The 13,237-nt window shown below is 44.7% G+C and overlaps 1 protein-coding gene across 5 annotated transcripts in view; it reads right to left on the minus strand.

Annotated features, from left to right (window-relative positions):
* The window catches only part of LAS1L (LAS1 like ribosome biogenesis factor), a 29,661-nt gene extending 16,733 nt beyond the window's left edge, over nucleotides 1–12,928 (minus strand). For 2 of the 5 annotated variants that reach the window (XM_028136348.2, XM_008159487.3), the window contains exons 1-8: nucleotides 7,547–7,864; nucleotides 6,591–6,716; nucleotides 5,343–5,412; nucleotides 4,455–4,536; nucleotides 3,371–3,652; nucleotides 3,063–3,109; nucleotides 2,114–2,223; nucleotides 291–376 (exon numbers count right to left, since the gene is read on the minus strand). In XM_028136348.2, the coding sequence (XP_027992149.2) occupies nucleotides 291–376; nucleotides 2,114–2,223; nucleotides 3,063–3,109; nucleotides 3,371–3,652; nucleotides 4,455–4,536; nucleotides 5,343–5,412; nucleotides 6,591–6,716; nucleotides 7,547–7,737 (994 nt within the window). In that variant the 5' untranslated portion in view covers nucleotides 7,738–7,864. Of the gene's footprint in view, nucleotides 1–290; nucleotides 377–2,113; nucleotides 2,224–3,062; nucleotides 3,110–3,370; nucleotides 3,653–4,454; nucleotides 4,537–5,342; nucleotides 5,413–6,590; nucleotides 6,717–7,546; nucleotides 7,865–12,876 lie in introns of those variants that run through there. The other 3 variants (XM_028136352.2, XM_028136351.2, XM_054715032.1) reach the window with 3 other exon arrangements.
* Between the last annotated feature and the right edge of the window lie 309 nt (nucleotides 12,929–13,237).

Raw genomic sequence — 13,237 nt, forward strand, 5'->3', positions numbered from 1 at the left:
TTCTGCTGTTCTAGCTGTCTAGCAAGTGACTAAATCACAATTAACACAGCACAATAATGGCATTAAGATTCCCCCAACCCAACCCAACCACACCTCACCCCACACAATTCCAGGCCACCTAAGAAAAGCCCTATAAGGCTTATAAGTGAGGCTACCTGTTCTGCTCAGCCCAGTGGGGCTTCCAGAGGCTATGGAATGGCAGGAAACAACCTTTCACCCCTAGCCCACCCCTGATGTTATTGCCCAAAAAACACAGGACCCTAGGCAGCAGTGAGCTCCCAAGACCCTACCTTCATACTCTATCTGCAAAGCTGCCAACTGCTCAAATGTGGGGATGAGAAAGCCATCATCTAGAAAAGCATCCAGCACAGCTTCCCTGGAGAAAGATGACACTCAATTAAACAAACTGAAGCCAGGCGGAAGACCCTCTCCTACTCCCCTATCTACTCCCAAGGCAACTAACTAATGCCTCTGGCTCAAGTGGCCAAAGCAGCATGGGGAAAAAAAAGATAGTTGACAGTTGGATCTCAGGCTTCGGCCTCCTGGGCCAGAGACTGAGATCAATGGGTTCAGAACAAGTGTTTACCAAGCACATGCTGACCTAAGGCCCATAATAAGTGCAGCAGCGACTGAACAAGCCTGAAAGCACAGATAAAGTCTAAGGTCCACAGAGGAGTTAAACATCTGGAGTCAAAGGGTCAAGGGATTTCACACGTTAGTTCCTGCTCAGACTGTGTCTCTGGACAGTGCTCCAGTCTCCTACCTCTCCATTTCTCCCTAGTTGCTCTCTTTCAGATCCTAGAAGCAGAAACTTTGGGGACTTCATTGCTAGACTGAATATGATCCTTATTCCTAGGGACCCCAAGAACCCAGAGCTAAGTTATAGAGGTTGAAAGTGTAGGCAATAGGAGTAATTCCTCACCCCTATCTAGCTCAAACTGAAACCAGCAATAGCCAGCGGTCTCCTCCAGAGCTAGCAGTTTCCCAAGAGAGGCTCTACTAGCTGAACAGGCCTAGAGAGGAAACAAGAGTTCCCAAAGTGTCTCAATACCTGAAGAGTTGTCATGCTCAGATCCCGCCCTCCACCAGGCTAAAGAAGGAAAGAGTTGTCTGTCTTTCCATCAATCTCCCATCTCCTCAGGTCACTATTCAGGAAGAGCACTTAAAGCAGCCTACCAGCTGCCTGATCAACACAACCAAGCAGATACTACTGTATATTGTCACAAGGATAGTTTTCCCAACTGCTGAGGGGGCCAGCCAAGAAGCCTAGGCTGAGCAAACATTGATAAAACATGTTTGGGCCTAGTAGTATCCTGGAAGTGAAGAAGACTCCAAGGGCAACCCCAACCTTCACCTAGGCCTACTCTGCCACTTACATACCACCTTCCTACATTGTCTGCTCCATCCCAAATTCATTCATCTCTCTAGCTGGGAAGGTGTAGCACTTTCTCCACACGTTCTCAGTGGAAGGTTCCCCAAAGTCCTTTCTAGCTAAATTTAGGTAGAAAGCCCCCAAGAGCTAGGAAGGAGAGAAATGGATAAACATTGTATGTCTGAGCACTATTGGAGGATGGGAGGCGGGGAGGGGGCTGGTGGCCATATTAGTAGGGAGGGATTTAGTCTTTTGATGAGCCAGGCCCTGGGAAGGCCCCTCCTGTTCCCACAACCACAACTATCCAAGGGTTGCTTGATACTCACTCATAGAATTTCAAAAGAATAGACCAACAATGCCCATCATATATCTTTTACCTCAAATTTGGACAAGGGCTAGGCAGCGAAGAGGCAAGGATTAAGGGCTTTTCATAGTTGCCAAGAGCTCCACAACCACTGGATAGAGAAGAGCAGACCTAGCTAGGAGATGGGTAACAGTAGACCTGCCTCTGGCCATTTAAGTGATTTAGTAGCTGCCAGGGCAGAAGAAAAAGGGTCATGCAGAATGCAGGGTCACCCCATGGGGGATCAGAATTATCCCTGAGATTTCCTACAGCAGGGATAATTCTGTAGGAATTTCCTACAGCAGAGGTTGGCAAGATGAGATATAGAAATCCATTTCAGTAAGGCTGCTACACTCTACCCTAGAGAGTAGGCAGCCCCTGATTACTTAATTACACACCTGTTCTCGAATGTAATGCCCTTGAGTTCTGCCAGGATACAGTCTACAGGCGGGGGCAGTTGATTCCACGCCTTAACGGCCTGAGGTAAATACCTAAATTTCTCCAGTACCTGCCAGCAAAGAGGGTCCCATCAGAAGGCTGGGTTAGCCAGGCAACCTGCCCCCACCCTTTCATGATCCCTTCCCATAAGACCTCTCAGCACCTTCCTTAAGGTGACAGGGCAGGACATACAGGAATGGGCTCACCTCGCCTCTATGGGACCTGAAACTAAAACTATCCTGACCCTCAAATACCAGATATTCTCCCCTTCCTCCTCCTCCTCCCACCCCTGAATTCACTGTGGCTCCCAATCACCATATACCCTAATACTGAGTTGTTCATTAGGAGCATTTGGTTGGAGTTGGGCCAAAGGGTGAGGGAAATCAATGGAAGAAAGGTAATCTGGAGACACAAATTCTAATCCTGGTCCCATCGCTAACTGCATGTGACCTTAGGCCAATCTACTTATCCATGGATTCAATTTCTTCATTGGTGAAAAGGAAGAGTTAAGCTAAATGGTTTCTAAGCTACCCCCCTTCCTGTTAAAAACAGCACCCCTCAAGCTCACTGGATCTAGGAAAGTTCTTGGGCACCATCTGCTGATCAGTTGCAGTACTGCAGGGCTATGCAACCACCTATGCCCAATTGCTCCCCTACCACTCAGTGGGACAAATAGATCATCCACAAACTTCCATCATCTGCTCCCTTCCATTGGTGTGGAGGATCAGCCAACTGGACTCTGCTCCTCTTGTCTCCTTCCTAGTCCGCCCCCTCTCTTACCAAGAAGTTCCCTCAAGCCTTGCCATTTTTCTTTCAAATTCCTTCTAAGGACTTCTCTCACGTAGCTGGCAAAAGGGAAGAAGTGGCTGGGGCAGACGAGAATATGCCACGTCAAGGGCACTTTCTTACCTTAAACTGCTCCTCTTCATATGATACCAGTAGTTCTCGGGCTCTTTCTGAAAACAAAAGAGGGAAACAGGGCAGCCAGCCTAGCCCCTTCTACTGATAGGGGATTCTGAGCCTTTCTCACAACATTTGTTGAGTAACTAGAATTCTTGCCTCTCCTACCTTACAGGAATGTTTGTGACAATTCTTTTAAGCTAAGACTCACCACAACCCCAGACGAAATGCTGAGCATGGAAAATAACCAGTATCAACCCTACACCTGAGTCTTCCAGGTTCATAGATTCCTCTCTGCCCCACCAAAGTATACTTACCATACAGCTCTTTATGTCTCTGAGCCTTCTCCCAATGTGCATCAATCTCTTTGTCACCTGTGCTGTCTCCATCAGCCCTGACATCCAGCTCTGCACCTTTCCCTTCATCCATAGACTTTAGTTTCTGTTCTGTGATGTCATCAACAATGTTCTTTGATTCCTCTTGGTTGTCTTCATCTGTCTCTTCCTTGTCCTCCTCCAATTCCCAGGTCTCTCTCAGGCTGTTCTCCAGTTGGCGGCACCAGTAGGTCTTCTGGAGCCAATCCAGAACAAAATAGCAACCTAAAAGAGGGGAGGGAGGAAGGCAGTGCCCTAGGAGCAGCCACATGAAAGCTCCTAGCAGGCCCCCAGCTCATTTTGCAAACACTATGGGAAGGCCAAATAGAAGAGGCTTGGCTCCAAGAAGGCACAAATCTTAAACATCCAGAAGCAGGCCTTCTTCCTCTCAGTAATCCCTGTCCTTTGCATTCTCCTGCTTACAAGCACCTTTCCTAGAAAAAAACTAATACCAGATTTACATATGGGAAGCCAAAAATGGCACAGGACTGTCAAGTGGGAGAACAGAAACAGCCTATTAGATAGTTACATGGCCTTGGCCAAGTTTCCCCAACATGAAGGGGCTAGGCTGAATCAGGGATTCTTAGTTGGAATGGAATGTCCAAAGAACTCCTGAGTTCATATACTTGATGGCTTACACCTCTCAACCCACTCCCACTCACCTCCTCCTCAGGCATAAAATTTAAGGGGAAGCCAGAAAAACTCAACTGAGATCAGAACAGTGGCTGTGCCAACTCATATTGGAGTCTAAAGCAAAAGAATAATTCAATAACACTAATTCTGTCTTCATTTTAAAATGTTGGCATTTTGTTCTTTATGGGTTTTTCAACATTGAAATGTTATCTATCATGATTACTGAGCTTTTGACTCCCCTTTCAAGTATGCGCCCAAAGACGAGTGCCTCACTTGCCTCACCTTAGTCCCAGCTCTGACCCCAGGTGAAGAACCTCCTCCCTCTCCCTCTCTCCCCAGTGCCACCCAATCCAGGACCCCGGGCTCATGACAGACATATTCCCTGGGGATTCACCTCTACGGCAGTCATTTATATGAGGCATTTTCTTGTGAGTCAACTCATGGCGAAGTTCAACAATCCAATCCGGGATGTTCACCTGATTGTGGGGGAGGGTGTGAGTGCAGAAATTAGAAAAGGTTAAAGCTGGAGGAGACCACAGAAATGAATTAGCTTGGCCTCTCCCCATTTTACAGATAGAGAAACTGAGGTCCTGAGAGGAGGTTTCAGTCTTTCTGGCAAAGCCAAGGTGAAAAACCAGGTCTCCTGATTCTTTTTATTGCTCTGAGGAGGTAAACTAGAAAATAAAACGATACTTGCATCCCCCAACCACCAATCATATTCCTCCAACAAAGAGATTCCTAGAAATGAGCATCAAAAACCACCTTCTCCAGACTTCCTCTCTCTTGCCTGTACAGTCTCTCTCTCTGGGTACCCTTACCTTCCTCCCTCCCTCCCACCCTTCCTCCAGGAAGCTTCACTTGATGGCTGAGAATCCTCCTGCCCTCTACATACCTCACATACTCAGGGCAGGAATACCTGGTATTTTCATGCTGCCTGGCTGAGCTTATCTTCTCCCTCAAACTGTCAGCTCCCAGAGGGCAGGTGCTGTGATGGCCACCTTTTTCCTGGCCCCACCCAGTAATGCATTCCATTTGGGCACCTTAGCTTCACTGGGCTACTCCCAGCAAGATGGGAAGGCCAAGCCCACTGAAGATAGCACTCATAAATAAGGGAGGAAGTTGGCTTCTTTTAAGCAGAAGGCTGAGTCTCTAGGGTTCTTGCCTGGCTGGCTGGCAGTGATGGGATAAACTAGCCTTACTGTGTGCCCACATCACCCCATGCCCCATTTACTGAGCTCTCCTGGGGAGAGAGAATTGAGCAAGACCACTTTATCATACGCACCTCCTGAGCCAGGAACCTGAGGGGGAGCCTGACAGACTTTGTCTTCCTCTCCGAGATAAGATTCACAAACCTGGGGTTAGGGGAGAAATGAGTGGCACAGCCCAAGTAACTGTTTTACTCAAACCAGTAGGGCTTCAAAACACCTTGCTGAATTACCGACAGCTTGCATTTCCACAACCTCTCCACTGACTGTTCTGTCCTGTTCTTATGGTTGGTGTCAGCCAGAGCAAGGATGGTTCCGTACAGTCCAACATTTACTGAGATTCTGCCCTGTACTAAAGCCATATAGATGAATAAGACACTGGAAGAGTTCAGTCTAGGGTAAATAGACATGATATAATATAACATGTTTATGCTAGAACATTCTGGGTTTTAAATGTTAGAACAAAGGACTGCCCGGCTGGTGTGGCTCAGTGGTTGAGTATCAACCTATGAACCAGGAGGTCACGGTTTGATTCCCAGGCATGTACCCGATCCCCAGTAGGGAGCGTGCAGGAAGCAGCAGATCGATGATTCTCTCTCATCTCCCTCTCCCTTCCTCTCTGAAATCAATAAAACTAGATTTTTGTAAAAAGAAAGGACTAGGTCAAATGATATGGGGAGCACAGCTAAACAATGGAGAAGGTACAAAGAGCTAGAAATGACCTGAAGTCAGACAAGGGGAATAGCATGAAATGAGCAAAATCTTTGAGATGAGAAAACTCAGTAGCAGCCTTTTTCCCAATGTGCATGAGACAGCTAGAACCACTCTGAGTCACTTTGTAAGTCAGGAACTTCCAGCCCATGTCTCCACTTCCACAACTCAGCAATCATTCAGAGAAGGGTAAAGAGTAATGCTAGGTATGGATGAGGTAGGGTTGGAGAATCCACATTAAATCATGGCCAGGGCACTGAACCATTCAGAAAAGTTCCTCTGGGTAAAAGACATAAAGAGGAAAGAAATAAATCAACCTGTCAAAGCTGGAAGAGACCTACAGAGATCACTAGCCTGAACTACCCCACATTCTAAGAAAGAGAAGGAAAGAAAAATGGAAAAGAGAATGCTCTCAGGAGAAAAAAAGAGGAATGTGTGTTGACAGGGGATAACAAAATCTGTCAAGTCAAGCAATCACAGGGTTACCCATACACATGGACACACAGGGCTTTTTCCTTCAGGTAGCACCTGAAGCCAAGATTTGAATGTCACATGCTACCCCACCCCATCTCTGCCCCCAAACCACCCTCCACCCCTACCCATGTAGGTCTTACCTGACCAATGCCATGCCATAGAGCAGTCTAAGTTCATCAGTGCCCAAGCCACCAGTTACATCCAAGAGCTTACAGCGTACCAGGTCAGCAGTAGAAGCCACTGCCAGGGGCAGTTCGTTGCCTAACCTAAAGAGCCACAGTCCAGCACCATCATAAAGGTCCCTTAACACTGGTCCACCCTCCACCTCAGAACCTAGGTTGCTGTAGATTATTCCAAATACAGGGATGTGCAAAAGTAGGTTTACATTCTGAGTAGCCAAACCACAGCTTATTCTTGTATTATTGTTTATTTTGTATTTATTTGTATTATAACTGTAAATCTACTTTTGCCCATCCTTGCATATACTGACTCAAGTGTACATGAACAGACATAAATCAAGACGGTGGGAAGAGGAAGGGGAATGTCCCTGGGATCCAATAATACACAGGGCGTGAGAGGTTGGCTAGGTTACACAGACAACATCTAACTGCTATGCAATCAACCAACAATTCAGCATGGACATGGCCCCTTCTTTCCCCTTAAACCCTCAACTCATTCTGCTAGAGAAGACCCTTATTTCCTTGAGACTTTTATACCTTGTCTGCTTCCAAATAAAACTTACCAACTGGACTGAGGCGCCCCATTCAAAAATGGTTTTGCAGGCAAGCTCCCCCCCCCCCGCCCCCAACCTACCTAATTCAAATTGGAAATACACCCTAGGATACTAACCTTAAGCCCTGGCTCTCTGGCACCCTCCCCAAGATGGGGAGAGAAAGGTAAAAGGTCGCAGATTTAACACGAAGGTTGCTGAGGCAACACCCCTTTCTTTCCACAAATAGGATTAGTGCAAGAGCTTGGCTACGACTTTCCCCCAGGCACTTGAGAGAAGCAACGCCCAAACCATTCATAGGGAAAATAAGGCCTTATAGGAATCCACAAAGGAAGGTGCCAGCAGCAAGCAGGCAGGTTGCCTTACCTGCTCCTCCATGCTGTGATGCGGTTCAGTGCGTACCGCTGCAATTTATGGTCATCACAGAACAGATACACCGTCACCTGATCCCACTCGGCCTTACTGAGCCAGGCGACTACGATGCGCTGGGCCCAGAGGGGCGACAAGCTTTTATCTTTGACGAACTTCCCACACCACGCACTCCACACCTGATCCATTCTCCCGGAAGGAAGGCCCAGACCTGACTTGGCCCTGGCCCTGGATTCCCACCACACACTCGGGTATACGCCAAGCCTAGGGCCGCGGCACTCCGCAGAAACTTCAGCTCAACACGCTAGCCTCACTTCAAACCGCCACCGCGCCAGCAGCCAATGGGACAGTGTAACCTCCGACGCAAGCCCTCCTCCCAGCGTTAGCGTGACAAATCGAAACGTGAGAGCTGGGACCAGCCGAACCACAAATTGAAGTTACGTCTCCGTCAGCCGGAAGTGTTCTTTCTCAAAGTAGCTGTACCAACTACGAGCCTGTGGCCTCAAGGTTCCGCTGATTTCCGGGTTGCTAACAGGTCTCTCTGTCCCAGATCCGGACAGAAGTCTGGAGTGCAGGAGGAATTTTAGTTTGCGCCCCCTGGCGGGTAAGGGAGGAATCGTGACTGTCCTATGTACTACAGAACAAATATCTAATATGTAAATATCCAAAGTTGAATTGAAAAATCTGCTGGGTTTTCTCTGTACAATGAAGGGTTTAGGATGGGTGATCTCTAGGTTCTCTTTCATAGCTGAAAGTTGTAAGGATTTTACTCTGCCAGCATTCCACGGCTATGTTGGTTTCACCATCCACAAAGGTATACTTAGTTTTTCTAGATAATTCCTTGGAATTCTGCAGTTCTGAGAGGGAAGCAATTTTATGAACACCTTCTAATTTTACAGGTTGGCTGAAATGTGTTCAGGACTCCGTCCCAATCCTCACATAAGTTACTTTTCAATCTAATATTGGAGAGAGAACTGTTGTTAGCAATCTGAATATCACTGCTATAAGTAGGTGTGGTTTTTTTTTTTTCACTTTGCAGGAACAAATTCCGATCTATTCTCTATATGTACTTCTTTCTCCAGCCAGATTCTCCTATGATATAGTCTGTCCATGGTTCTTGATGGTTACGCTGTCCTGGGTAGTCATGCCAACGAGTTAGCCAGGTATCTGCCAGAAACCAGATACCCTTTCACCTTCAGGATCTCACATTTCTGGAAGTCAGAAGTCCAAAATCTGCATTATTTGGCTAAAATCAAGGTGCTGGCAGGGCTATAGTCCCTCTAGCTGCTCTAGAGGAGAATCTGTTTCTTGTCTTTCCAGCTTCCAGTAGCTACTGGCATTCCTTGACTTGTAGCTACAGCACTCCAATGATCAAGGTCAGCATCTTCAAATGTCTCTCTGCTCTGTCTTCACCTTTTTCCTGTGTTCATAAGATCTTCCTCTGCCTCCTTTTACTACATATGATTGCATTTAGGGCCAACCTGAATAATCCAGGATAATCTCCCCATTTCAAGATCTTTAATTTTATTATCTCTGCAATTAGATTTCATTTAAAATTGATTTTACCTCATAAGATAGTCGTATTTTATATTTATCTCTTTTACTATATAATGTAATTTTCACAGGTTCCAGGATTATGATGTGGATGTCTTTTTTTGAGGGGGGAGCAAGAGGAGTTATTTCTTCAGCCTACTACATATATATACAGGCACATGCTCAAAATCCCAAGAATCTCAAGACACAGAAGAAGAAGAAAGAATCTCTAGGCATATGGTGCTGTAGGACGCCTTCAGCTATACCTGTGGGCTTGAAGTAAACAAGCACTCTCCAAGTCTAAGGCATAGCCTATGAAATCTTGAAGTTGGTCAACTTTGTCTTCAAACTACTGCTTCCCCTTGTTCATTTACCATCCCTCTCCCTCTAACTCCCACTTTATGCATCCCACTGACCTAAGTCAGTCCTGAGGCCCCTACTGATTAAACACCTATATGTTGATGCCTTTCAAGTCTATAGCTCTGGTCCTAATATTTCTCTGGAGCTCAAGATCATAGAATCAATTACCTCTTGCACTAAATATTGACCTGTTAAAAAATAAAATACTTTTGCCTGGCCAGTGTTGCTCAGTTAGTTGAGCATAGTCCCATGCACCAGGAGGTTGCTGGTTCAATTCCCAGTCAGATAACTTGGTCTTGAATTCTGGCTTTACTACTTACTATATGTGAAAACTTGAACAAGTTATTTAACTTCTCTATGCCTCATTTTCTTCATCTGAAAATGCAGAAAAAATGACACTTACCTCTTAGAACTATTGTATAATTAAAAGAGATAAGTATAACATTCTTAATATCATTCGTGGAACATTGTAAGCACTTAAAATATTGGCCTATATTGTTATTAATATTACCATCCTTCACTCTTCCACCTCCTCCCTTACCGCTTACTTCCCTTCACCACAATTACATAATACGTCTAGTAAATTCTACTTACTTTTTAATCAATATTTTCCATGACAACCTCATGGCGACTGTGCTAGTTCGGGCCTTGGTCCTCTCTGGCTCATGTACTACCTGCCTAACTGGTCTCCCTGCTTCCATCCCTTACACAGCATAGAAAGGGTTTCATAAACTAGATCCTGATCTTGTTAGCATCATAAATTCCTGGGCTGTTTTCCTGAAACAGTAGGCATTAAGTGGTTTTTCAAAGGTTTTGACAATTTGGTTCAAACCTACCTCATGTCTAATTACTCCTTGTACTACCTTGCAATTACAGCCAATTTCTAAATATGCAAACCTCTTGCAAGCCTTTATGTTTTCCTCTATTACGTTAGTCCTATTTAGAATGCTCTCCTTCCCCCCCTCTTTCTGGAAAACCACTATTTATCTTTTAAGATTTAGGATCCTTTGTCAAATCTAGTTCTCCCAGGCAGAGTAAATCTGTCAGGTTCTTCTCTGAACCCCCACATCACTTTATATATTATTCTTTTGGAAGAAGGAAGGAAAAGAAACACTTGCTGAATGCCTATCAAAAAAGCAGCCACAGTTGAGAAACTCTCCCACACTTTTGTGTTCCGAAGAACAGTTCATTGTAAAGGACCACATTGCCCTGGAATATTCTGAGAGAGGATCCTCTCCATACTTCCTCATGACTCCCATAAGATTTCTTTATGCCTTCTTTGTTTACCTGCCTCTATAAAACTCCAACTTTGCTTTTTTCCCTTCGAGCCTTCTCCCTATGGATTTAACCTGAATAAAATCATCTCCTTAGTTTCCTGAAGCATTTTGTCTTTCACATGGTCCTCATAATCCTGTGAAGTTGCTTTTGTTCAACTCAATTTACAGATGAAAAAAACAAAATTCAATTGCATGGCCTAAGATGGCACCATTATGAAATGAGGGAAATGCAATTCCCTCCCAGATCTATGGCTCTGAAGCCTAGGCTTTTCCCACAATATTCAGACAGTGGCTGTGATTTACCTCTTTACAGGCCTGCTTCAGACCATGAGAACTTCAAAAGGGACATCCAGGGCTCCAATTAATCCTTGTTTGCTGAACGAATTCCTGAATAGACCACATAAACTCTCACTAAGGTAGTATTGCAGTATTTTTTCTTTCTTTTTAACCTGAGCCTCTTTTTGAGAAGTAGGAAAAACAAATAGGAATGGCTGAAACTCTCAGCTGAAGGAGAATTTACAGTTTTTAACTTTTATTTTTTTTAAAATTGATTTTAGAGAAGGAGGAAGGGAGAGAGAGGGAGAGGGAGAGAAAGATCGGGAATTGAACCTGTGACCTTCTGGTGCCTAGGGCGATGTTCCAAACAACTGAGTCACATCAACCAGGGAAAATTTAAATTTTAAAATGGAGAATATAGTGCCTTATCAAAGTAATGGGGGCCCTTTGAAAAATTTCAGGCCTGGTTGAGGTGGAGGTGCTAATGCCCCCTCCAATACCACAAGCCTTCTAAAACCTTAAAGTGGCAAAATTTCCTCAGAGAAATAAATGACCCACTTGGGTCTGGAAGCTCTTCATTGGCCACTGTATCATATTTGTCATTCTTTCTAACAATAACTCGGAATCAGGTACTGGAAGGTGAAATCCAGATAAATGCATCTCAGGTTAACTGTCTATTTCTGTTGCAGGATTATCTCCAGAATCATAACATTCTTCCAATGGAGGTGGTCCCAGAGGTCATCTTATCCACTCCCCTAATTAGGTTGTATTTCAGTCAAATGGGAACCTATACTTAAGGATTTGCTGTAGACACTCACAGTAGGAAGCCATTATTTGTGTCTAACCTCCCTCTTTTGTGCTGCAGTAGCAATGTGGCTTTCTTTTTTCTTTCTGCCAAAATGGTGGACAGCCCTATAGATTCAAAATTCCCACTCAATCAATAATATACCTGAACAGGGACTCTGTTCCAATTCTCATGTTACATATTCTTCCTAACACAGTCAGATATTCCTCTACTACTAGCGTGGGACGTTAGGTTGGAGCAGTGCAAACTGGCTGTGACAGGGGATCATTCCTCTAAGGGGTCTATCAGCATTTCTCTAAGGTAGTAGATTTCACACATTTCTGGATTCAGACCCACTGTAAAAAATACTTTCTATTTCATTATTCATTTCACATGTACATATGTCTAACTGAAACAAAATTTCCACAAAACAATACTTATTCTTACTGCATGCAATTCAACTCTAGTTAATTTAGTTGTTCCTTAATGGTGGTCATCACCATCATGGAAGGGGGTCATGGATATACACCATTAGCACTTGAGAACCAAAACCTTCTATCCCCATACTTAGCCTGGTCATAGAGAACTGAAAACATGCCTTACTGTGTACACTAATATGATTTTGCTATTTTACTGTCTTCATCAGCATGACTTTACTTTTCCAGGACTCCCTGCTCAGGCAAATGTTTCATTATAAGAACATCCTGAAAAACCCAACAACTAACTGTTCAGTGGAAAGCATCAACAGAGATTTTGAAATGTCCTAGAATTCTTTAAATCCTTCACTTCAAAAACAGCAAGCTGTTTCCACCAATGCTGGACTGTTTGTATTATGATCCTTGCCTAATTATAATCAAGTATCTGCATTGAAAGACTTACCTCAAACCAAACTTCCAATTCTCAAGTTCTAACCTTGTCTTCCCTCCCTCTGAGACACCATGGCTGAAGTTTTGCAAAGGTGGTGTTCTCCTTTACCCGGTAAGCAAGAAATGCAGCTTGTTCTTATCAACAGGCTATGTTGGTAATATATGGGGAGCCAACTTTCCACATGCGTCAGGGTGCAGTTACAACATGGAGTTTATTGAGGGAAAACTTACAAGCAAGCTGAGAAGTAGCAGAGCAGACTCCCGAACTCTCCTTGTTCCATGGCATAAGCAGTCACAGTTGTTCTATGTGCACTAAAGCCAAAGTCCCAGCAAAGAGGAGCTGCTTGGACAGCAGGCTGACTGTTCCACAGCTAGCACTAAAAGAGAACAGGGACTCTGTGTACACACTTGGAAAAGGGATAAGTTGATTCCTAGTTTCTCTAAGTAACAAGAAATGTATCAATGGTCTCTCATATCAGGAACAATGCGAGGGAGTGTGCATGATCAGGTCCAAAGTCTGCATACCCAGGGCCCTAGGAAGAATCTTGTTTGTCAGAAATGCTGACATTAGCCAAAGGACTTGTCTTTCCAC

This window comes from Eptesicus fuscus, chromosome 1 (assembly GCF_027574615.1).
Source record: "Eptesicus fuscus isolate TK198812 chromosome 1, DD_ASM_mEF_20220401, whole genome shotgun sequence".
Lineage (NCBI taxonomy): Eukaryota > Metazoa > Chordata > Mammalia > Chiroptera > Vespertilionidae > Eptesicus > Eptesicus fuscus.